The 26514-nt window shown below is 40.0% G+C and overlaps 1 protein-coding gene across 1 annotated transcript; it reads right to left on the reverse strand.

The window, feature by feature from the left end:
- Positions 1–1055: 1055 nt before the first annotated feature.
- LOC115782071 (calcium-independent phospholipase A2-gamma-like) lies at positions 1056–26341 on the reverse strand. Its single transcript, XM_030732065.1, is given in 13 exon segments — positions 1056–2073; positions 3879–3947; positions 3950–4073; positions 17406–17600; positions 17966–18023; positions 18333–18504; positions 19441–19535; positions 19722–19873; positions 21032–21181; positions 22140–22447; positions 22450–22629; positions 22632–23423; positions 26137–26341. Coding segments are annotated over 12 exon segments (2184 nt in total). The 5' UTR covers positions 23035–23423; positions 26137–26341; the 3' UTR covers positions 1056–1795.
- Positions 26342–26514: the final 173 nt, after the last annotated feature.

Here is a 26514-nt window from a genome sequence, read left to right on the forward strand (position 1 = left end):
CTCTCAAACAGTCTTTACACAGGACCAACAAGAGATGAGTGGAATCATATTAATCTGGGTGATATCTGTGTTGGCTGCAGGTCCTCTGGGGGCGGCCGACACATTGTAGTATCAGTAATACAGTACGTGACCAGGTTAGACATGGAAATGAATGTCTGCAGCGCATTTATCTGCAACACAAGTAGCAGCATATGAAAATTATTTTACGTCTTAGCAAATCAAAAAGCAGCCATCTGTTTTTAATCCAGCCCATCAGATAAACCCTGTGTGATTTCAACAAATGGTACAGTGCAGCAGAGTCGTGACTAAAACACAGCACTTCAAGGTAGAAAGGGTAAAAGAGGCTTTTGAGAACAGGCATCAAAGGGAAAGAGGGCACACTAAAGACAGAGCAGAAAATGTGAATAGCCTGCGGGGATTCCAGAAAACCGAACAATAAAGCACACAATGATAAAAGCGCTTGGAACAACTGAACTAAAATACTCTGTGGTTAAAATAACACATAAAAATCCACCCTTTATGATAGTGTGGCTGTAGCTGGATCCTTATCAAAATGTAGATAAAGGTGACAAATCAAAAAAGCCTTGACCACTAGGGGCTCTGTTGTTTGTTTTCTGCAGGGCAAACCACTGCAAACACCTTTAGTGCGATAAGAATGAAAGCAGCATAAAATACAACTTAGTCTAACACCTCACTAACACACTTAAGTTGTTTTTTTGTTTTTTTTCCTCAGATTTGTCCCCCATCGATGTGTATATGATTCATATTCATCTTTATTTTTTAGCATCACATGTACACTGTAATTACATACTTTGCAGTTCTGTAATGCCTGACGTGGACTTTCATGTGCCAGTGTTATTGTTACACAATTACAGGAACAAATACAATTACAGTTTACCAGTAGCTGCTGCATTTGTTGTGCAATCTTTAGTCATTAATTCAGACTGACCTGGATTAGATGACTTACAAAAACTCTTTTAATACATGTTTTTTTTTCTTTTTTTTTCTGTGAGAATACAATATGGTTTGTGAGGATGTACTGGTTTTCAGAAAAAACATGAAAGCAAATGGTTAATAAGGGTCCTCTTGAGGGATGGAAACTGTTAATGCCACCATTGCTAGCTTATCTATGAAACTCAATCTTTGTATTCTGCTTTTTGTTTTTTTTAAAGGAATCTTTTGACAACATAGGAGATAAGGTTATCCAAATGTTAAATTAGAACATCAACATCCCTTTCGCTAATATTTAGCTAGTCCCAGCAGCTAGTTAGCTTAAGTTAGCTTTAAGACTTGACCCGAGAAAAGAGCTAGTTAGGCAGATTCTGGATTTAATTACCTTTTGAAGAATCCAGACAGATTTCAGTATTTAGTTCAGTCTTTAATTTAGCCCAACAGTCTGCTAGAGATAGCTGAGTATTTGGGACACAAGATTGGCACTGATTTTGGCAACTAAATAACTTAAATGTTAAACTGCTCCTGTCAATTCCAAATTGACAAGCCAGTTAAAAGATCTTCTAAAATGCCATACCAAGTCAAGTGTTACACACCAGATACATCTTACACTGCCACCGCTGTTGGCACATTTAAACTAAAATCACATCAAAGTGTCAAGTGAGAGTGAGGAGGAAGTAGCATTTGGCATGTTGTATACATTACCTACTTGTGCATATACACAATGTTCTTCAGAGCTACAGGTCAGTAAGTCAACAACTATGACACTTGGACCTCAGTGACATGACATAAGGTCAGAGTGTTCGTGCTAATATGGGCCAGGAAAAAGGGGCTCACATGGAATCTAAAACTTGGACGAGTAAAAGGGCAGACCATTATACATATCAACCCTGAGCCTGGCCCATTCAGTCATCCTCTGGATGGAGCTTTTCTCTCGGGTGAGGATACGCGCAGCCTTGCTCAGCTTTTCTTCATTCCTCTCTAGGTAACGGATGCCTTCAGCCTGCAGCGCATTGAGCTTCTCTTGACGATTCTCGTCTAAGGAGATATCTTCGCTCATGTAGGGGTTGAAACGGAAGTAAGTGTCTGGGGGAAGGAAGGCGTCTAGCATGGCGTGAACCTCTAGAGGGAGAAAGAAGTAAACGTGAGGTCATACAAGAGAAAAAAAAATTTAAATACACAATTAACTTCCTAATAGTCACAACATGTACAAACATTCACAGACTGCCTTACGAGGGGCTAGCAAAGTCAAATCTTATCTATCAACACTGTTATAGCATTACAAGTGTCACTGAGTAAGCGCTCAGGGCTAGAGTGTGAGGTAATACCAAGTGAAAATGTCTAGCCTGTCTATCACGGCCGTTTTCATCTGCCTTGAATGAGCAGTTTTAAATCAACAACCTACAAATGCAAACAAACAGGCAGCGGGTAACAAAACAGGCCTGAAGCACCCGAAAAGGTTACAGGAATTTTTTTTTTGTCTGTGTTCCCAAAGAGTTAAAACAAGCTGCCTGCGAGTAACTTATCTGGAGGTGATTTGGTGAGTTTTTAATAGTCAGTCGACGTTAAGATTATTGCATGCTAAAAAGTTGTATACACTGAAGAGTTGGAGTAAGATAAGTGAAACTGCAAAAATCCTGAGACGAGACTAGCTTACTATCATGAGATAATGCACGTGGTTAACTCAGATTAACTTTGTTGTGTTTTCCTTTAATGAATCACTCAGTATCCAACATTTCCTACTGTCAATCATTTGGTCCTGCTCCTATCAGCTATCATTCTGCAATTCCAGCTGGGTGCCAACTACTAAAAACTGTTATTTCCCCTCTGCAGAAAGGATTTGTTGTTAGGTAGTGATATTGTTAGTCATCTTAAAGGATAAAAGGAGCTTGTACTGTGAAGCTGACTTTATTATCAGCTCTACTGGGTATGAAAATCCAAATATTAACACAAAGACTCCAGAATCCTTCAATTTCTGTCACTTTTTTTCTGAATCTCGTAAGACATCCACATATTCACCAAACAAGCTGCAATGAGCAGACACCAGGAGCTTCTTTAGGATCCCTGTGCTTAAGCAAACAGGTTGCAGGTCTTTATAAAAGGCAGAGCTGTTTTAAGAAAGAAGTGGCTCAAGGTCATTTTTCCAAAATACATCTGAAGATATTATAAGAGTAACATTTTCCATCTTTGTCTCTGAAACTCTATTAGACCAGCCTTATCTGTCCGCAACAACAAACATAGCTAAGCTTGATACACCAAAGACAAACTAGGAGGCTTGTGAACACTAAGCTTCTGAAAAAGAGAAAATCTGTGATAAACACTCTTTCTAATCTGCTGTTTCTAAATAATAAAGCCCACTGGAGAGCTGGGAAGGGATTAATCCCAAAATACAGGACGAACAAGTGCAGAGAAGCATCTAGGTCACACGCTGCACCACAGCAGCAACAGGGAGGGGAACGAGCCAAATTTAGGCACAGCAGAAGTGCCCATGTCTAGAGGTGATAAGGAGACAAAGAGGTTGCCACTACAAAGGGCCACAGTGGGATTTATCTAGAACAAAGTCAACTTGCGGTGCAGTATTTTCTAAAATGATAACATCAAAAGCCCATTCTTTCCCTTTACTGTTTCAGAAAAGAAATGGGGAGTCTTTGCAAATGCTCATTATTAATGTGCAGTAATTTGTGTTGAGGAAATACAATAAACACACCTGAAACAACACTGCAAACAAAGGGAGTAGCTTTTTGTATTAAATCCATCTTTATACTGGTTAACTTAATCCTGTGATGGCAAGTTTCAGCTTCTGTGCCACTTCTCGGTTTATACAGCTGAGCTTTAGAATTTAGTTGTACATTTAGTGGCTGCAAGAGCTGTGAAACCCTGAAAAAATGATTTCCAAAAACACAATGCATCTTGCAGTGCACCCTTACCCTCAGTGTCTGTGGCACTGCTGATGACATTGGTGAGTTTTGCTTTGAGGCTTGTATATGCAGTGCTGCTTTGCCAGGACTTTCAAAGCGACCCGTACCGAGTGAGACCACACACTCCAAAGGCGTGTTAGGCCACAAACACTGGCACTCGTGTATAGCAAGTGCTGTGGGGTTGTTAATCAGCAGACCTCCATCCTGTGGAAAAAACAGAAGTGGCAGTTAGAGAACCCACTTACTAGTTCTCTATGGTGTTTTATGCCAAGACAAAGTCAGAGAAACCAAATAATTGGGGTTTGAAACCTTTCATGGATTTTAACAGTCATAGACGCAATTTAGAAGAACATCTGACAAAATGAAAAGAAAAAAAAAAAAAAAAAAATCAATGTGCAGCTTCAGTGCTACTTGTAAGTCTATTAAACAAAGAGTCCCCCATTTCCCCTTCCCTCACAGTTTTAGTCAGACTTGCTTTGATATCGAACAAACGCCCAGGAGTGCTTTTGCTTTGGATCCATATTGTACCCAAGGCAGTGGGGGGGAGTAACTGGAGAGGCTGTGGGATTGTTGAATAGGCATGAGGCTTAGGGGCCGCGGGGCTGGCACCAGGATCAAACACACAGGGGCAGTTCTCATTAAGGAAGCAGGGCTGGGGGGGGCTGCAGGGCCCCAAATGTCTAGGGACACCCTAGAGCAATGATGCTTGTTTATATAGCCATGTTTGACTGAAAGCATATGTTCAATGCATATAATTGTGTGCATTTCTGATAGTGTATTCACAGACACACCGAGCACTGGGCAGGAAACACCTTGTTTGTATAAATTTGTGAGCGTGAAATGAAAAACTGTAACATTAATCCAAAATAAACTGCATTGTAGCTGGACTGGAGGCACAGCTCCCATTATAGCTGTAAAAAACTTAATGTAGTAGTTAAACTTGGAGTGCTAAATAGCACTGATTTGGCATAAGATAACAGTAAAACAAGCTTAAGGGTCTGCATGCTCACTTGGAGCTCTGTTATGATTGACTTAGACACAGAGTTACTGAGTCAACTGCCACTGTCAGCATGCTAACACTCAAACTGTGCTGACAGAGTTTTAAATTAAGCAAGTAAAATGTTTACAGTCTGTGCAACATCAGTTCATTCTATAATTTATTTCCATACAGCAAAAAAGCACATTTTCCATCAAAATAGAAAAGAAAACAAAACCAAAAACCAATGAGACATTTTAATGATTCTGAGAGGCAACAAAGGTTATGATTGATCTGTTCAGTTTGGACAAACAGCCAGTAGCCTGTCTATTAATCATAAAGGCATTCATTGACCACAGATATCAGGAGTTACAGTCTACAGCTGGTGTTGTGATGATGAATCAACTAGAGACACAAACTTCTGGCTTTATTGTTGTAGAAAAAGTCAGACCATCTTGATTGGAAGGTAGAATCACAGAGTAAAGGTGGGGATTGCGGGCACTGACACAGCTGCAGACATCACGGACGAGTAGTCATTCCTATTATACTAATTTCAAGGGTGCCTGCAGTCTGCCTGAAGGACACGTACATAGTTGCTTCATTGTAGTGTAGGTGTGGATGAGCCCAGAGAGTCACAAAAAAAAAAGATTTGTAGGCATGTGGTCGTCCGCACAGCTCACCCTCTGACGATAAAATTCATGTCACTTGAGCCCAAGTGGACCCCTGCATACTCACAGATGTGGAAACTAGCACTTACTCAACTCACATTATATTACTATCACAGTAAATGAGACATAATTACCATTCTCTCGTGATTATTACAATACTTATTGCGAGACAATAATTAATAATGTTATCGATATCAAGAACTCCATCCATCATTCATCCATCCTCTTCTGCTTATCCTAGAAAGAAATTCCCCTATTGCATAACTGCAAAAAGCAGGAATTATGTATTCACTGACCATATTATGGTGTCAGTGTGCATGTGTATTATTACCATTATTCATCTTGTCTGTTTACTTAATTAATGTTATTTTCCTCAGTGAATCTCTTCTTTTTTACCAGACTTTAGTTCACTTTATCTTCATTCGAGTAACACCATGAGTAGGCGTGTAGTACTGACACTGGTAAATCAATCTGGGGAAGGAATTCATTTGGAGTGCCTGCATAATTCAACAAATATCTTCATTTGGCTCTAGTGTATTAAAACTATTGAAAAACAGAACATATACATTATATTGCAATATTTTATTCCACCCCAGTGTTCAATTTACACATAAAAAAAAGTGTTTTTATAGCTCACTGATAGAAACATACTTAGTTTTGCTGAAATTTGGCCATAAACCAAAGCAGTGGATAAGCACCATACCAATAAGTAGATCAAGGGAAAACTGGCTGTAAGGTATGAAATGATTCAGATATCTTTTAAAAACAAACACTAAAATTCCTGGAGCCTATCCCAGCTGTCATAGGACGAAAGGCAAGGTACACCCTGGACAGGTCGCCAGTCGGTCGCAGGACATTTCATTTATTAAATGTTAAACATTTCACATGTTTTCAGTATAGTACGATGGTGAAATTCAAGGGGTGATTAGGAATCCAAAGGCCAATAATGTCTGTACAAAAACGGTAGGATAACCCATTCAGCAGATCTCTGTGGATCGTACTGCAGTGTTTAAAAATTAATTAATGTGAAAAATTACAAAGACACATATCTCTGGTGCCGCTGAGTCACACTGTATCACAGAGGAGTTCAATGAAGTAATTTGTTATGACAATGTACTATGTGAATCATTACTAAATCAACCTTAAAGTTAGTTACTGATATCATTTCTTGTTAGAGCCAGAACCTCAGAGAGCACCCACTATACTGGCTGAGATGGAAGTCACACAAAGAAGGCTTCACTCTATCACAAAGCATAGAAGAACTGCTGAGGTAGCCGTTTGTCCAAAGCACATCATTACGCACCAGTAGGTTGTCTGGCAGACCAAGAAATGAATCACAGAAAAAAGGAGGAAAATGCCCGGATTGGATGTGCCCCTAATAGAGACTTAGAGGGACTTGCTGCAGTGGGCACCAGACGAACCCAGCTGGTAACAAAACAACTAAGCAGTTTTCTTATCACTCACCCCACTGTGAGAGGCTCCATTTTCTGAACTCTGTGGCAATTATGGCAACAGTCCTGGTCCAGTTATGGGTTCTTTGTGCTTAATAGCTGGGGGCAAGTTTCACAGGCACAGTGGTCATGCTTGCACACAGTGCCAAAGCATATAACTTTAGAAGCAGACTGTGCAATGGTTGTCTGAGCGAGGAACTTAATGCCTTAGCTTGTCTACATTTCGGTGCACCTGCTGGAGGAGCCCAGAGCGGGTAAAAATGGTCAAGGCCTTTAGAAAAATCTGGTTTTTGAAAGTGAAAAAGACCTAGTGCGCCACTGAAAGACTGCCGGGCTTTCTTTCTGTGACATATTCATTTTTTTCAACGTATAAGCAGTTGAAGATTATTTGTATAGTTATCTTTTTACACAGGTGTCTAGACAAAAACAGCATCACTACAGTGAAAACAGTCTGGTAGATGCTGAATTTGTACTGGTAGTATCCCATCTTAGCAAAAGGTGAGCTATTAAAGACTGTAGAAACAGTTTAAAACATGAAAAATTAAGTGAAATTATAAAAAGAATGACTTTATATTAAAGTGTATTGTGCTGTGGAAATATCTAATGAAGTTAGCATGCTAACCAGCTACTGCCGTGCTGTATTCTAATACGATACTACTTTGTACCTCAAGCCATTGTACTCTATCTGTTCAACAGCAGAAGAAGAAGCAGACCTACCTAGAGATTTTTTATACACTCTGAAATCTTATCAGGCAGTCAAGGACGGGAAGTCAATAAATTAAATGGTAAAAGCTAGAGCCAGAAGACAAGGCAGCCAGCAAGAGTTTGTTTTTAGCCTTGCAATGCTTACTGCTTCTTGGAATGCTGCTGACCCTATCCAGTCTAAGCTTAGCAAGCTTAGACTGCATAGGTTCTTTAGCCAATCAGCATGAGGGTTGGTTGTTGGATTATTTTAATACCAACCGAGTATTTTTTCAGACCAATGCCAATATTTGGTGATTTAAAAATCCAATATTCCAATTTATTGGACAACAGTTTTTTTTAAAAAACAAAATCTCTCAGACAGATGAAACACAGATTTCCCTAACAACAGTTACATGTAATTATTTAGTTACTCATTCACACTCTTCCAGACTTTGCATACATCAGACAGCTGTTGTGTTTGTGGCATTCCAAAGAAGTTGTCAACAGTAAAGTCACAGAGAATCCACTGGTGGAAAAACTATGCAACATCAACACTGATGGTTGAACGGTGAAGGGTCTCTTCTTTACCTTTTTGATTTTTATTTACTGGCCATTATGAATGCTCAGGCTCTACTTTCTTATTGAAAGATCCACACTTGTAGCCACGTTTTAACACAAAGATTCTTGAGGGCAGAGCATATTTGGATGAGGAATTAAGTTGAAACTATAATCCACTTGGGACAAACTGCAAATGAGGTTGCATACAAAATGGCCCTACTCAAGCTGTCTGTCAAACACGCAGCATGATGCGAGGCAAAGGTCACTTCCATTTACAAGGATTTCGAGCTGTAATGCTGCTTATACTCGAAACGACTCAATCTCACTGTAAAGAGAAATGCCATGTGTCAACAGACAAATGTTTACAGAGAATACACCCCTGCCACTAGTGATCATCTGACCGAGATTTAACCCCTCTGAAGTTAAAATTTCCATCAGATAGAGAGGAATGCCAACTTTGAATTCTGGCTTCCAGAAAGACTTAATGATTTCCTGTGACAGCGTTTGAGTCTTTCTTCCGGTAGTATCCGTTAGTTAATGCTCCAGAGGATCAAAGCTTGTTTGGCCTCGCCTAACCCCTTCAGGGTCTAATGTCTAATTCACAAATGAGCTCATCATTTCTATAAATGCAAATATAGCAAATTTCAACTAATTGGGGCTCCCACACCTAAGGGAGCATTTTTTCTTTACCAAACGGCTTTTAAAAGATGTTCTTACAGTATATTCTGAAATAAAACTTCTCTGAGGACACAAGCCACGATAAATTCACAATATTGAGACTTCCATGATTTACACTGCTGCTTCAAAATTTGTCCACTGTCATTAACTTTTGGGCGCTTATCTGCATTGTGTCAGTTTAAGCTGCATTAGAGGGGGAGAGCTGATTTGAATAGCAAAGAGGCGCTATCGTGAGATCACTAAAAGTCATTTCACGCCCCAATGTATGTCAGCTCCCATTAGCTGGGACAGCAAACTTCATCCTATTCATTCGGCCTGTGCCTCCCCATCCCTCTCCCTCTCTAACCCGTGGGTAAACCTTCAATACTCATTTGTGCAAGGGTTCATTATGAACGACCACAACACAGAAAAGAAGAGAGCGTCAGCTTAAATCTAAATGAGGTGAACCTTTGAAATTGAGCCTGGTGTAGCATTCAAATCTCAGCTCCGGGGAGAAGCTTTAGTCATTACACTTACGTCTTTGGCTCCTCTGACAGACATGGACTGAGGAGCACTAAGCTCTGTAGTGATTTGTTATGACGCTCTGCCAATGAGGCTCCCTTCTCTCAAATGATTAATTAAGGAAGAATTGCATAAGTCATGGACATCCGATTAGATCTGTCACAATACCAGACTGCTTCCAGAGATGGTCATCCGCTTGATAAGCAGATAATTAGACAGCTAAAAAAAAAAAAAAAATAACTATGAAGCTTCAAAATCAATTCATACCATTTGCACACAAAATGAAGCTATTCCAGTCACTGTGGATGCAATCAGAAAAATAAATCTGCTCACTAAGAAAAATGAATTGCCCAAATGGCTTTCAAGCCACATAAAAGGCACCATTGTGATCTGCAAGGATGAAACTGAAAAAGTGTGAGCACCAGTCCTAAATGGTGGCCAGGTCAAGTCAGAGGTCTTCATGCCATATTAAGTGATTACGTGGACTAGTTCTCCACTTGGCCCTATAGCTTTATGGGCCCCTCAGGTCATACTAAGGTTCAAATCATCTTCCCAGGCTATCAACAGAAGAAGGACTCATCTGTAAGAGTGCCAGCTTTGCCCCAGGCAGACAAAACAATTGAGATATACTGTGGACAGTTACCTTTCCCCACACATTCTGTGAATACATGACCACACATGAACACCCAATATTGAAACAATGAATCATCCTTGCCAACAGTAGCCGCTGAGATTAAACTGTGACAATTCATGAAGTGATATAAATGGTTAGAGAAACCCTCATCCATATTTACTCAACCTAAAGTCACTCTAGGCATTATCATATTAAAAAGCATAATTTCTAAACTCATCCCCTGGACAATTTAAACCAAATCCCCCTGCTGTTCTGCTAAGGGGATGATTGAAGATACACCTTCATGACAATATATTGCAATGCGAGGTTTAAAGCTGTCATTTTAAGGAATCTCATCTGGAGACACGCAGTAAGTAGTCATCTTAATGTGATGTGCAACTGTGAAAAGGCAAGGAGGTCAGAGATGAGGAAGATTTGCTAAAGCTTTCACACAGCAGTCAGTCAACATAAGTAGTGGACCAGCCTAATCCTCAAACAAGTGTGCCAGCACAATCAAGTGTTTGTGCATGTGAGAAGACATGTGTTCAACAGAACCAAAAAAAAAGTAGTCAGCTGAGTAAACAGAGGCAATGTGACAATAGAGGTGGGTGCGAACAATGTACTTAATTATCTTTCAAGTAAAATGCACTTGTTAGAGGAGTTTTAACAAAGCTTAAGTTTCATTCACACACTACACGTAATTTTTTTTTCAGAATAATCACAACTACAACTCTATTATATTTTACCACTTATCTGTTGGATTCATGCACGGTATGCTGATTCAAGATCTGCTGGCGTGTGTTACCGATCACTGCTACATCCCTCAACACTGTTCACAACAGAAATAATGGCTAAATTATTAATAACATGTATTATATTGCATTGAATTACATGTATTAGCAGTTCTGATTTTATCTAATACCACTGGTAGGTCTGATCAACAGAGCATTGCAGTGTAGCAAGCAAATGAGCGAACGCTGGTCTGAAGTCAGTACATTTGAGAATTAAAGGAGCAAATCTGCTGTTTTAAGGGTTTAATAAAATTCACAATGAAATATCACCTTATTATCCCCCAATGAGCCGAAATGAGACATGAGATAGTAGAAAATAATATCTCCAATCAAAAATGTCAGACTCATAACTAGAAAACGTTTTAACACATGCCTGCCTCCCCAAATCAGAATTAAGCAGCTATAATTGTGCACTACACTGCTGCGCTTTATTGTGATTATTTAGTACTTGTTTATGAATTGCTGTACTTTACTCAAGTGAACTGTGCGGCTCCCATTAGTCTGTGTTAGGGGCCTGTTTTCAGAAATAGTAGAAACTAAACTGGTCACTTCTATCACAGGAATGCTGTTAAGCTTTAAAGACACTATAACACGTTGACAATGTTTTCTTTTTTTTTTTTTTTTTTTTGTTACTACCATAACAACCTGATATTTAACTGATTTACAGTTTATTTCTATACTTCTATTACAGTAGCCAAGGTGCCACTACATTTGGGGTGTGAAGGGGGGGGGGGGGGGGGGGGGGGGGGGGACAGCAAACCAGTCATTTTCCTAACTGAGGGTACACAAATCTGAAACACCCTGCTACCAGAAATGTAAATGTTTTTCAAACTTTAAATGGAATAAAATATCTTAGTCAAAGGCTGATTGGAGTAAACACATAAATTATAAACACAGATATACATCTTCACCTTTAAGTAAGGAGAATCTCTGTAAGACACCATCACTGATATCTGCATCAAATCCAAAGAATTTTTTTTTTTTAACTCTTTATTCAAGTACATTAGTCAGTAGATTTTTTTTAATACACTACTTCAGTACATTCTTGGAGCCACTCCACCCTCCCCTGTTAAAAATCGGAGATGGGGCTTATACTCAAGGGAAAAAGATCCTGAGTCAGTCTCGGAAGAGGAAGCTGTCTGCAGCATGGCTAAAATGTGAGCTCCATCCTCCAACAGTCTGCAGGCCAAGTTCCCAGGGCTCAACACAGGAAGAGAGAGCAGGGATGAGAAAGTGGTTAAAAGCTCAGATTCATACCCTGAATCTACAATATCTCTCTCCTTCATATGAGTTAGTACCATATATAAGTATATAATTTATGACCAGTAACTTCATCTCCAGAGGCCTTTAAGAGGGGGAAAAGGAAAAGGAAAAAAAAAAACCCAAAATGTTAGGATATGTTCAGTTTCACCTTGGAATGGCATTTAATTATGTCAGACCCTTTGCCTCTTTCATGTCTTTTATAGTCACAGCTGCCACATTTAATGCCTTCTTATACTAATTTATGTCGACTCCCTCGTTCATTAGTGACAAACATATGGGAGTGCTGATTTGACCTATTCATTTGTGGCTGAGTGAGGTCTTTCGGCTGAGCACGGTGCCATGTTGGGGCTCTTAAGGGGGTCGCACTGGGGGTGGTGGTCCACTAGTCCAATGCCTCCCATCAAATGCTGGCAGGGGTGGGCACAAAACAAGCTCCCATTCCTCCCAATCGCCTCAGGAGACGCCATGGCAACTTGGCGGAAAAAATTGGGTCCTCTTCACCATTCCTGGCATCCACTGTGAAACGTCTGAAGTCTTTTACTTCTGTGTTCTTTAGAGCAAAGATAACTGAGCGAGCTTTAATGTGGAGCATGCGCCTCCTCCTTCCCTTCATCTCATCTATTTCTTTTCCTGCTCTTTTCCCCTTGTTCGCTCTCTTGTGAGTGTAAAGCTGTGATAATGCCATGGCTGCTCTGCTTCAGAGGTCTTGCTCCAAGTTACAATTTCCCCAATGTTACTTGGAGGAATCTATAGAATCTAGGTGCTTCTCCATCAGCTTTCTATTCCAGCCTGCAGAATCACAGAAACATCAACAAACAATCGACTTTCTTCAAACGCTGCACGAGAAGTCCGACCTTCTTTCAGTACATGCCGTAGCAACTCTTGAGGTCGCTATCACAAAAGGCGGATTGTCTGAGGGCTTGAATTAAATGGGAAAGTCTGTGGGCGTCTGTGGAAAAGAGTGAGATGCCTCTCTCTCTAGGGAATCTTGACATCATACAAATAGCATGTTATGTTCACAGCTGGTTTCAAGCAGGCACTAAGTAAGTCATCAGACTGGGTGGCATTTTGAAGATGGCCAAACATTCACATGGAAATTAGAGTGCTCAACAGCTCCACGAAACAGTATATTAACAGGAACTTGTTATAAATCCTGTTCTTGGATTTTAGTCTCTAATAATAGTTAGCTCATTAAAATTATATCTGACAGAGAAGAGAACAGAGAAAACTGACATACAGATGAGGACAGAATTATTAGCTCCCCTACGAAAAGTTCTTCTTCTTTTTTTTTTCCAAGTATTTACCAAATGCAGTTAAACAGCAAATTATTAGCCTCCCACTGCTAATAGTCAATTGTGTATCCTTCTTGCTGGAGAACAGCCTGCAGTCGCTTGTTGTCATTTTTACCAAGTCTCACACACGTCTCCGGAGTAATCCCATCCAATCTTCTTTGGTGAATCTCTCAAGCTGCTCCAGATTTGAGATGGTTTTCTGGCATGGACCTTGGTTTTCAGTTCAGCCCACAGATTTTCAATGGGATCCACTGTGTTTCACCGTGGGAATGGTGTTCGATGCTTTGGATGCTTCTCCCTTCTTTCTCCAAATATAAGCAGCGTCTCTATGGCCAAAGAGCTCTAGTTTCATCTCATGTGACCAAAGGACGCACTTCCAGTATGCATAATCTTTCTCCAGGTTATCCTTAGTGTACCTTAGTCTGCCTTGCAGGTGTCTCTCTATTTTTCTTGGTCTGCAACCTTGCAGTCCATTCCTGTGCAGGATTCTAGTGATTGTCTTCTTTGAGACTACAATTCCCAACTTGGCTAAATCATACACTAGTGTCTTGGCAGCTGTTCTGGTTTCTTAAGACACATCTCTCACTTGTTTTCTTTCCAGAATCTTTGAAATCTTTTGCTTCCTACCTCTGCCAGGCTTGTTCTGTACTGGCTCTCTTTGAATTTTTCTCTCTTTTTGAAGATTTATTTTGGGATTCTTGCCTTTATTCAACAGTTGAGCAGTGAAGAGTAGACAGGAAAGAGAAAAAGGGCCACAGGTCGGACTCAAACCCAGGCTGTAAATTTCAGTCATAAGGCATATGGGTACCTGCTCAATGAACTAAATTGGCGTCCACTTGACACTTGGAAATGCTGAGGTAACTCTGTATAGCCATCTCCTGCTTTGTGAGCATCAACAACTCTTTTTCTGAAGTCAAAAGTGATTTCTTTTGATTTTGGCAAGATGCTTCTCAAGTGACAGCTCAGACCTTTGCTGAAGTTTTTAATAGTGAGTGTAAATTGGAAGATAACCTTCAGATTTAACTTTTGAGCATTGCAAAATTGGCAATTATTTGTGCTATGGCTCAGTAAAAAGGTCAGCTTTTGAAGAGGCTGATAATATTGACCCCGGTAATCTTGTTTTTTTGTGAAATAATTCAGAAATAATTTAGACTTTCTAAAGAAAATCATTATGTTTAGAAATGACTTTCTAAAGAAAACCATTATGTTTAGAAATGCTATGTTGAAAATCCCTTGCTCTGTTAAAAAAGCACTTGGAAAAAGTTTGACAAAAACTTTAAATAATAATTTTGTCCTCATCTGTAAGTCCAACTTTGTATGATGGTGATATCAACATCAACATAATCAGAATTTACTAAAAAGAAGGTTTGATGCACTAGGATTAAATTAAATTTGACTGATTTTAGCAAGTTATTTTAGCCTATTATTTCTCTATAGATAGTAAAACTCAAAATCAAGTTTTTTACTTGAGCAACAACAAAATGCAGAATTTGGGAAAGATGGATTAGTCATAAAGGTAGATCTTAGCTTAAATGCTTTGAAATCGGTATCTCAGGAACCACAAATAAGGTGCCCTTCTGCTCATAATTCATTTAAAATATACAGGTTTGGTAGTCTGATACTCTGGTGCTCTGGTGTTCAAAAGTCCAGATCATTTGGAATACAAATGTAAATTATCTTCATGACAGTAGATACAAATCATAACGGTTCCTGTGCAAAAGCCCCGTATGCACATGAACTGCCAGTCAAGTCCTTAAAATATCCTTCAGATTTATTAACTTTAAATTAACCTTTATAATTTTATTCATTTTTATTCAGTTCTTCAGTTGGAAGTTTCTTTTGATAGACTTGAAATAAAATAAAACATTTCTAACTGATTTCATGTCACATGTGTTAAATATATTAAACTACTGATGGCGTTTCATCTTCTCACAGTATGAGGCTTCCTGCTGGCCGTCAACTAACCCATTTTGAAAAAGCAGTTCCATAATTAGATTGTCTGTATTTTCACTCCGATGAAGCAGATGTAGCAGTCACACAGTTTTGTGTGATGAGGGAAGTGCTGGATTGGGATAATTTATGCATCAGAGGGAGACCTGCTAGACGCCATGCTGGGGCAATCTCCCACTACAGGTGGGTTTTCATCAACCAGTCTCTTTCATTCTCTCCCCCCTTGCACTTCATTCACCTACACACCTAACACAGCTTCCAATTAGGAGTGCTGGTGCTTGCCCATGTGGATATTGCCTTTGATGTAAACACATGCTCATTCACGTGTGATGGGCCTGCGCTAAGTTCATCACAGTCTGTTCATCTGTGTTTTTAATGTAAATTTAAAGAGATTCTCACACCTGGATGTGCCAAGTCAAACACAGGCTACATCACTGAATACTTAGACAGGAGTAGAATGTAATTTGCCACGTTATCCTGTTTTTCTAGTGTTTCTACTAGTTTCTGGTGTTTCCTTGTATGTTTTCTTATTTCTTCTGTGCTTTACTCAACAGAGTAGCCTCTGTTTTCCATCACAGAGGCTACAAATTTCGCTGATTTATTGATCAGCAAAACGGTAAAGTGGACTGGTGGTTTGTTATGTTGCTGACGGTTAATGCGTACTCATTTAGCGGAGATGGATTTAAGTGCGTCTCACGATGGCTCTACCCCTCATTCTTCTGTCAAAATGTAGCTGACTAGAAATAAACACTGACAGAAAGGAAATGGCATTCCTCCCTCTTACTTGCGCTGCAGAAATATTCTCTCATTATGATTCTCAAAATCCTTCAAATTCTCCAGCATCAACACTGACTGCCCAGGGCGTTTTAATCAAGAAGACCAAGAGTAAACCCTTTAATACTGCAACAGAGGACTGCAGTTGAAACAAGCCTTAAACACTATATATCAGTGCAATTCTAACTTCCCAGCAAAGGTCTTCTAACGGGGCACACTGCACAAATTGAGGGACCATGATGACTTCTGCCTGAGTGCATGCAGTGTGTATAAAGTGGAATTTATGGTTCAGTGGGGGTAGCGCGAAGGCAGTGTCAAAAATACACTGGTACAACAACCTGTCTGTGGGCTACTCTTGCTTGTAATTTTTTTTGTGCTTGTCCCAATCCCGGTGAACTCTGCTGTCGCTCCCTTCCCTATTCCGGCCCATTTGTCAACCATTCAGCATTCGACTGACACATACATCATCTGTATCCAGTAACAAGCAGTTGGGATTTTTGGAGGACTGTATGGGAGCACGTTCACGTTCACTATCCAAAGGGAAATGTAGACGCAGACGGACACATTTGCAGCACCATAAATTGCACATTAACACAAAACACTACAACAGCTTTACTGGAAAAATGTCTGTTTTTCACTGAAATGACCATAAGCCCTGAACTATATGTCAAATTATACAAGTTGTATTCATGTTCAGCCAGTGAAATCATCTTTTGTTTGGCTTCAGGCTGCAAAGAGTAATAAATATGCAGGTGATTTAGGGACTATTAGCTGATCACAGTCATCAGTGTAGAGATACAGTTTGTATCCCGATTCAGTGCCTTCCTCTGTGGCTTAATTAAACACATCGTTCACTAAAATTAAATATGAAATAACATTTTAATTAACTGAAATAAAAACTGCCTGAAATTATATTTTTGCACATATAAAACCAAATAAATTAAAAACAGACATAAGTGAGTTTTTTTCAAATTTGTCAGTACAACCACTTGTGTATATCACAGTAATATTTGTTCTGATTTTCTTAAATCTGCCTCTGACAAAAGCTAAAGGTAAAGATAAAGCTAAACTGAAATTAGTAAAAACTAAACTGAAATTTTTTTTGAGTAAGAAGCAAAGTGAGAAAGCAAGCTCACTCTGAAATGAACTGAAACTAAATTAAGAACAAGAAAGTAAACTTAAAAAAAAAAAAAAAAAATCTGAACGATGATGGCTCTAACTGCAACACTGTTTCTACTAAAACCCAAAGAGACTGGCTACACAAGGAGTGAGACCAGCGCATTAACAGTACATATATATACCACAGAGACAGTTTAACAGCTGTGAATGGGACTGACCTGGTGGAGATCATTCCCTAAAGGGAACTCCTGGAAATACCCAGGGGCTGCTGATGTGGCACGGATGGCCTGCCAGAGCTGATGCTGGGAGCTCCCCAGGTAGTGTGAGCGCACCCCAGGCAGCAGGTTGTAGTTCCTAAAAACATAGGCCTTCAGGGGAGTGCCTCGATTCACAATGGTGCTCACAGCTGCCACCTGTGGGTGAGGGAATCAACGTATGGGGTAACTTTCTTTTTCAGTACAAGGCTGCAGATGAGCAAAAAAGATGAGAAATGAAGACATGATATCTAGGTCGACATTCTGACAGATCAATTTTATATCATCCCTGCTCTCTGAGGCACAGAGGAGATGACTGACATCTGAGAGCCTATATACTTCTTTAGGCTTACTGTCTTTTATGGCTTTAGAGTTTATTTTATCTGTCGAACAGGGGGAAAAAATGCAAGAGAAATAGAGAAAGGAGGTTTCTGAGAAATATACCAGTAAAGGTAAAGACACACTGGTCAATGCTAGAACAGAACAACAGGGGATAATGAGTCAGAGCAGCTCATAAAGCTCACCTTGGGGCAGTCAGGGTTTCTCGAAGTCTCCACCATGAGGTGAGAGCCCATTTTCTCTCTGTGGAGGTCCACAAGGGTGATGTTATTTTTTAGTTTACTGGGTTTAGGGTAGTATAATACCAATGTGCCTTTGTAACCTTCCTAGGAATGCTGAATATGTTTAATCATATAGTAATCTTTATTCCCTAATAAAATTTTCTGATTTGTCCAACCAGCAGATGGTTTGCAGTCATTTTTGTATTTTAATTGCTTCCATGGCTATTCAATATGCATTGTTGTTATATGGCATTGCAGTACAGAGTAAGAGTAAGATTGTGTCGTCGTGCTAATCTAGACACTGGTCATGAATCAGAACAGTAATACTCACTTGAGGATGCTCTCCCAGGCTTCGCTGTCGTAGAAAGCGTGGCTCCAGCCCATCTTCACAGTGCCAACAAATACATTCTGCTTGAAAATATCTGAGCCCAGCTTCCGGTAAAGATCATCACACTCTTTCACAGGGACTTGAAACACACCTAGCATGAACCCTAGGACGGCACCTGAGTAAAAACAACCACAGACATTCAAAGGAAAGTGACTGAGATGTACTGAGATGAAAGCATTGGAGCTCCTGAGCTTGTAACACAGCAAACACAGCAGGTAAGGCGCAGCTTGTTGACGAATTATCCTCAAAGATGACACAAGACATAACATACAGTACTGAACCGGGACGATACCTGACTGAAGGATCATCTGTTATCACCATATCCTTTGCTGATCCATTCATAGGAAATGAATGGGGAGTAACATTGTAAGAAGGCTATTATTTTCATGATCAAGTATCCCCAACAGGATAAATGAGTCACTATGGTGCCAAGTGGGCAAAAGTGCCAGATGTGGCCAGGATAGGTTTTAAATATGTGAGAATACCATTTAATTTAGGAGGCATGTTGTCACATTTGACAACTCTCACTAGATCTGAAAATAAAGCATCTCCAGCTGGTGGAGATTAAAACACAGAGAACTGAGAGAATGCTGGACAAACAGAAACTTCTAGCAGTGATTAAAGTCCAGTGTGCTTTGCAAATAAATTGTGTGTGTGTTTTTTTTTTAAATCTGTTGTGGAGGAGAAAAAAAAAAAAAAAAACAAACCAAAAAACCTCCAGTTTGAATATGATCCACAGCACCCCCTTGTGGTGATTTAACAGTGGGAAGTACCTAACCCTCTTGATAGTAATATACCTGTATATTTTAGGAATCTATCATAAAATCCCCTATAATAAAAGCAGCACTAATATTGTAACTGTATAATATTAACTCTCACCAGGTTTGAGAGGAGTGGGGTTGCCGGTGAAATTGAGGTCAAAATAAAGAGCAGAGAAACAAATGGGTCAGTGAGTGATCTGTGCAGCTAGTGCAGCCTGTACTGCACTTTGTTCAGATAATCCAGATACATGCCTCTGACTATAGAAAAGTAGGGCAGGAGGACAACATACCTGTGCTGACACCACAAATATAATCAAACAGCTTGTAAGTGGGCTTCCCAGTCAGGGCCTCCAGCTTTTGTAACGTCTGAAGGGCAAGAATTCCCCTGAAAGTAAAAAGTCAGGCAAACACATGAGGCATTAGTAACCAACCCTTCATCAAGAGCACAATATTTAAACTTCTAATGGAAATGTGTGACTTATGGCTGAAACATTTTTGATACCACTCTGAAAAGGCCTGATATCACTAACTCATATCTTAGAGTAATGAAGGGGGGGAGCTGAGCATGTACCTTACACCTCCTCCATCTATGGACAAGATCCTTATTCCTCGGCCTTTGACAGGTTTATGATAGCCCACCAGAGCGAGTGCTTCTCTAACTGCTGCTCTCAGACCCAGATTGTTAGCCTGCTCCAGACGGAGGAGACAAGGGATAACGTTCTCCTGACAAACACAAATATAACATGGCAGTCAGCACTGGAAATAGAAAAAACTGTCAATCCACCATGATGTGGTGAGACCAGAACTGGAAAGTTGGAAATAGAGGCAGGATGGACAATGCACAATGTACTGCATGTGCAGTCACTGGAAATATCAAAACGAGCAAAGAACTGACAGTCACAGATAAACAGTCTTCTTCTTGACTGTGCATTATATTCTGCTTGTTTTGATAATATATCTCTAACACTAGTATTCTCCAAGTTCAACAGGATATATTCTTGTTGTATTTACTCTCTTCCCTCGTATTTGGCCTCACACACAGCATCCCATCCAATTCTGCTGCCTGTTATCAGTCAGCGTGCAGTTATATAAACAAGAGGAAAAACTATCAATACTTAGTGAATTAGAGGTCACCCCCACTGTTTCAATGAACCAGGCTGAAACCTGGAAAGTTTTGATGTTTCATTATTTATTCAGACTGAATTTAGCAAAGCATACACGGTGTGATCAATTTGCAATGAACAATTGATGCGGACCTTCATCTTCATTGTTAGAAATGGATGGGGGTCAATAGTGGTGTGACCACTGCACATCTTTAAAACCTTGATCATAAATAAATAAAACATGACAGATAACAGCAAACAGACTGAGCAATGCATAAGATGCCCAAGGACATTCTTTTCCTTAAAGCATTAACGCCTAAATATTGCTACATTTATTGCTGCAGCCATCTGCAAAGTGATGCTTTCAACAAGATTTTAAGCCAAAAACTGGATTTACAGAGAACAGCCTTGGTTTAAAATACTATAGGTTAGAGCTATGATAAATCTATGCAACAGTCTACATTTAGATCTGTGTGTAACCTGCTGACCACAGCTGACATACTGACATTTTGCCAAGCATGGGAAAATTCCCAAATGCAATGACAGAGCCATTACTTATAGAATTCTCATACTATTACTACAGAAGCTTAGCAACTGGCCATATAGTATATCTAGACCATGCATACATAACATGAAAATTTAAATATAAAAAAAACATATTGACTCCATGAGCTAGTTACTAGCATAACAGCTATATGGAAACATCACATGCTTTGCTTTGCTAATAATCTGCTGGGATTATGAACAAGAAGAGCTATTCTGTTTTTAAATTTCTCACCTTAACTGCAACACCACATGTCTCTGGAAACTCCAAGAGATGGTAACTTAAGTCCTCCACCCTGTTGATATAGACCTTTACATCTGACGCTCTGTGGAGAGCCTGAACCAGAGCCCGAGTTCGATTGTCCACACTCACCCTTGCAATAATCTGGGACAGGAAAGAAAGAAAATACAACCAGTGAGGGCTTAGTTTTAAGCATTAGATGTGATCTTTGTTGTTTGGCTAATATAACATATTACTCCACTTTTCATGCATGATATGGCACTATAATTACTAAGCCCACTTAATCAAGTAGTGTAATACAATACTTAAATTCCTCATTGCACAAATATAAGGTTGTTGTTAGCTTGTTTTGTTTAGCCCTGTTTTAAAAAGCTATATGCCTTCAGAAAATATTTTTGCATTTCAGCCATTGCTTTACTAGCAGCTTTTGTCTGTGATCAACTTGTTTACATGTTTAAGTACTATCTCAAAGAAAATTGGGTTATGAAAATAAAGTTTTTGACCTGAAACTGAACATACAAATGCAACTTTGTTAGTGGAAAAGTCATTAACAAACATTTAGTAAATGTGTTATTTTTAATGTAAATAATATATGGTGTCTCATATTTTATGACACATATATTAGATAGATGGATGGTATATTATGCTTATTTAAGTAGGTCCAACATTGCCAGAAACTACACGTCAGACTTGCTTATACCTCCACAACATAAAGACCTCAGTAAGCCTATAGAGTTCACACTCTCTGTGGCCCTACAACTCCCCAAGAGGGTTATTTTTGAATATAGATTCCCAGAACTGCATATCGCCACCCTTCAGGTCAGCATATAGAATAACAAGGGCGCTGCTTAGAGTTTGGACTTTGGACACCCTGCTATAATATACTATACTGAAATATGGGTACCATGTTTCACTCAAACATAGACAAAGATCATAATACAGACAGGAAGAACAGAAAAAAATGTTTAAATGGAGCAGAATGAAAGTGAAAATTTCTATAGCATGTCTGTACGATCCTCAAGGAACTGGTTATTAAAATTTATGGCTTACTGCAAAAGAAAAAAAATGTATGAATGAAATATTGCTTTGCTGTGAGCCCTACCTTTTCCCTTTGGAGCAGAAGTTTCTTGGCTTTCTCCTCTGCAGCCTTCTGCTCGTTACTAACCTCAGCCTGTTTCACTGACACATCCTCGGATTTCTTTTCCTCCAATACAGCACTCTTGGACTCACCTGTCCTGAACTTAGGAACAAGAGTTGCAATGTAGTTCCCAACAAATGCTTGCACAGTGGGAGCTGAATAGGACAGGTACTGTCCTAACCCCCTCTTTGGGGAAGCAGAGTCTTTTTTATCGGACACTGGGATGAGGTCTGAGGTTTGTTGATCCTGAGAGGAAGTAGAGGAGCTGTCAAGATGCTCCCCTTCTTCTCCTGAGTGTTTGTACTGCTGCCAAAGTATGAGTTGACGTGATTAGCTACATAGTTGTAAGTCTCACCCAGGTTCACTGAAAAGGTGCTTGGATGGAAAAGTGCTGTGGATTGCTTGGATGCTGTGTTCTTGCTCTCCACATCATTCAATGACTGAAGCTCCTCTGCTTCCTGGCACAAGTAGCCTTGTTGGCAGGAGTGACACGTCTCAGTCTTTTCTCCTTCGATTCACATACAGTTGGGACTGTGGCAGAGATAGTCTCTTGGGTAGAACTGCCAAGATGAGTGGAGGTAATGGAACTTGTATCAAATGTGGCAGAAGTGGAAAGAGATGGACTGGCAGAAGATCTTTGAACAACAGGTTTATGAGCAGCAGATGCAGATGGGGGAGCAGCATGAGTGGATGTGACTGGGTCCTCATCAGCTTCGGGTCTTGTCTCAGTACTGGCCTTAGCATTTTTCCCAGCCTTTAAAGCATTAGGTTTGAGTCTGGAGATCTTTGACAGAAGCTCTGTATGTGTCCCTCTCACAGCTTTGGAAACTGAATCCAGTGTGCTCCTGACACGAGACATGTGTCGGCTCAGGCCAGCAGACCACTTTGATGCTGAAGCGTTCAAATACAGGGTGCTGGTGTGGAGGCCAAGATGATGTCTAACTTGGTTAGCTTTAAAGATCCATCCCTTTCGACCCTTGGTCCTCAGGTGGTGAATGTGTCTCCAGCTGAGATAGCATGCTTTATAGTAAACAAGTTGCTGTACATGACTCCTACAGTGAAAGGTGACACACAAAGGCAGCGATGCTGCTGACTTGGGAATCTGTGATTGCACACATAAGTAATGCTCTATTTATTTTCACCCAGGTATTTGGAGCCCATCTGTGATTCATAATCTTGATGTCCACAAGAGTTTAACCCATCCAAAGAAATATCAAGAGTACACCCGTGCTTTCCCCATTCATTAACTGTTAACTGGCAAGGGCCCGCCCCCGGGCCCTCTGTACGATTTCCGACTTTGAAGCCTCATAGCGTCACAGTAACGCTGCCGTTCGCCCCACGATGCTTTATATGACAGACTAGACCCTCGAATTGCATTGACACCTCATTTAGCCAATCAGTTATGAAATGGATTTTCCAGAGCCAATAATATCCAGAGAGCGTCATGTGACATTTAAGGACATGCCCCAAATGTTCTCCAATCGTTCTTATTGGTCAACTCTACAACCTGAAATTCTAAAACCACAGATGGATAGCCAATAAAATTCCCGCACGTGGGTATATGGCACTAGGGGTGTGTTTTCACATGAAGCATAAACTCCCTGCGTATTCAGGCCATATTTGCTGCGTCCTCCATGCGTTAAACCAAACCAGGAAGTAGGAGTCTATGCGCTGACGTACATAAACAGTATTTACATGTTTTCCTCGGCACCAATGGATTGTCGAATGCATCAAAAACAGACTACATTTATTCAACGAAGTGACTAAATGACTCACGAGAGTGGATTATTTGTATTAGAGAATGTCGTCGTGCTGATTTGACCAGTTTTATCGCTGCAAATGAACACCTGTTACTCAGAAGGCAGAAGGTTAGTTTTATTCTCAGATCGTCCTCGTATTATATGCCGTTCTGATGAAATATGTAATGATGCAGCTTGGATGCACCATTACACAGACATATTAACCGTGCGCCGCTGTGGCGCCATTATATTGTGTGTTGCGTGGGCGCTGTATAGTGGTGTGATTTACGTATTGAAATGTGCCAGGGTTTGGGGGTAGGGGAAAGTGTACTGTAAGTAGATTGGGGTTTCGCGGGCTTCTCTATTACGTCAGCATCACCCGATAAAAGGGGCAAGGTGAGGTGGACAACGTTCAGAGCTTTCATTTGAGATTCGTCGTGATGCATCGTGTTGTTGGAGTTTTGCGAAATGGCACAGCGTGCCGCCGGCAAGACCAAGTTCAGCGCTCAGGAGGTTGTGGAATTGCTCACACGGAGAGAGCGTGACATTCCAGGCATCAGACTTTTTGGGTTCAACGATGATCCAACATCAGAAGAAGATTTGTTTTTCCGATGGAGATGACCAGAAGTGTCTAAAGTTTTACAAGTTGGGGGTGGGGGTTATTGTATGAGGAGGAGGTTGTACATTTGTATCAGACAAGGACTACTGGGAGGATTGGGTGGTTTTTATTTTATGTGTGTATTCACTGTCCTGCATTTAACTGTAACTTTTTTTGATAACAATGTATTTATTTGTGTGTTAAGGGAATCACTGAAAAATGACTGGGTTTTGGTGCATGAAGGCCGACATTTTCCTTCTTTTACAAATTAGGGAACCTCTGATCATGAGTGCAGCCAGCCAAAGAGAAGATGGTGGAAAGGCTTTTCATCTGATGAAGAGGATCTAATGCCTGTACAGCACAGGCCAGAAGGGCCAGTGCACCACATGTGACAAGCCATGTGCTTGTCCCAAACAGAGACTGCTATAACCGGTTGGCACATTGAAAATTCCATGATGAGGGGGGGGGGGGTAGAGCATGAATAATTGTAAATAGTTGCAGTTTGCTGTGCTGTGTTTTTTTTTACATTACTCTGAAAAATAAAATCGCCATTTACCAGAAATGGTGATTGTGTTATTGTGACTATTTTTTTTTTACAATGTACAATAGTGTCATTCTTATTTTACTGGATTTAATATGGCTTTATTTATGATTTATTCAGTAATTTTGTGTGTAGTACAGGATCCTCAGGACAGATCTTTGATTAGAGCCCTCTTGATGACGTGTGTTGAAGCATTGAGGAGTTACAGCCCTTTAAAATTTGCTGTCAAAGGGGGCTTAGATGCGGCACTTGGACTATCCAAATGGCACATGAGAGAGCACGCCAGGGATCAATGCACAAAAACCTTTACAAAACAATAGGCTTTTGTGCATCTGATGATGAAATTCGAAATGCACGACAAAAAGACTTCATTCTACAGCTCCAATGTATTTTCCAGTCGTTACCTTCTATATTCAGTGTGTAGTTACATGATAACAATCAGAAAAATCTAGGCGAGGCAAAAATGTCTACTTTTTCTGTGTTCCAAACTTAATAGCTACAAATCTCAGTACGTACAGTGCTTTTGACTACATAAATGAAAAATATAGGTGTCTGCTTCGCAAAGACACTAAACTTTTGTGTGTGTACTCCAAAGAGTTCAGGAACAGCAGCTGATTTAATTTGGGTAGCTTTTTCAGGCGTTTTTGTTTTTTTTTTAGCAGCCGTTAAGGTTAACCTGGTAATGAACAACAACAAAAATGTTTAGATTCCCACTCACAAACATACACCCAATATGGAAATACTGTAGAGAATTAATAAACACTGAGCTTAATGTTATATTAATTATATAATTTTATCACAGACTGTTTATTCTGCCGGTTTTGGTATATTGTTTACTTTCAGGCCAATAAAGCCCATTGGAATGACGAAGAAAACATTTTTTTTAAATGACCTAACATAAAAAATATTAAAATGAGTGCTCCTTAATCTGGTGTTTGAGTATTGTTCAGCTTTTCACAAGAAGATATTTCAGTATCAGAGCTGAGAGGGAAAACAGGTTGACATGTGAACATCAGCAACTAGCTAACTGAATACCGTTAAAACGCTAGCATTCATACAGGCCGCACACAACACAAGGCATACCAGTCATTTGTTTTGCTGTTTCACGAGAGTCCAGAATCACTTAATCCTTCTACTAAACGGCCATTCTTCGTTAATCATAACACAAAAGTATAACACCTTACAGTAGCGGAATAGGTCATTCGAAGCGCTGTCTAATTTCCAGAATGACATCAACAGTCGAAAGAAAAACAATGGTCACGTGATCCTCCATCGTCCCTGCGATTAGCTATCTATTCCTTGAGCTTTAAATACAATCTGTTGATTGGCTGAGGACATTATCCCCACCGTTGACGGCTGCATACGTAGAGAGTATGGGGTACAGTTAATATACTACTACGCGTATGCCGAACATATCCTGGGGAGGCGGAGTCAGCATGTAATATAAATAAATTGTCCCCA

This window comes from Archocentrus centrarchus, chromosome 6, assembly GCF_007364275.1.
Source record: "Archocentrus centrarchus isolate MPI-CPG fArcCen1 chromosome 6, fArcCen1, whole genome shotgun sequence".
Lineage (NCBI taxonomy): Eukaryota > Metazoa > Chordata > Actinopteri > Cichliformes > Cichlidae > Archocentrus > Archocentrus centrarchus.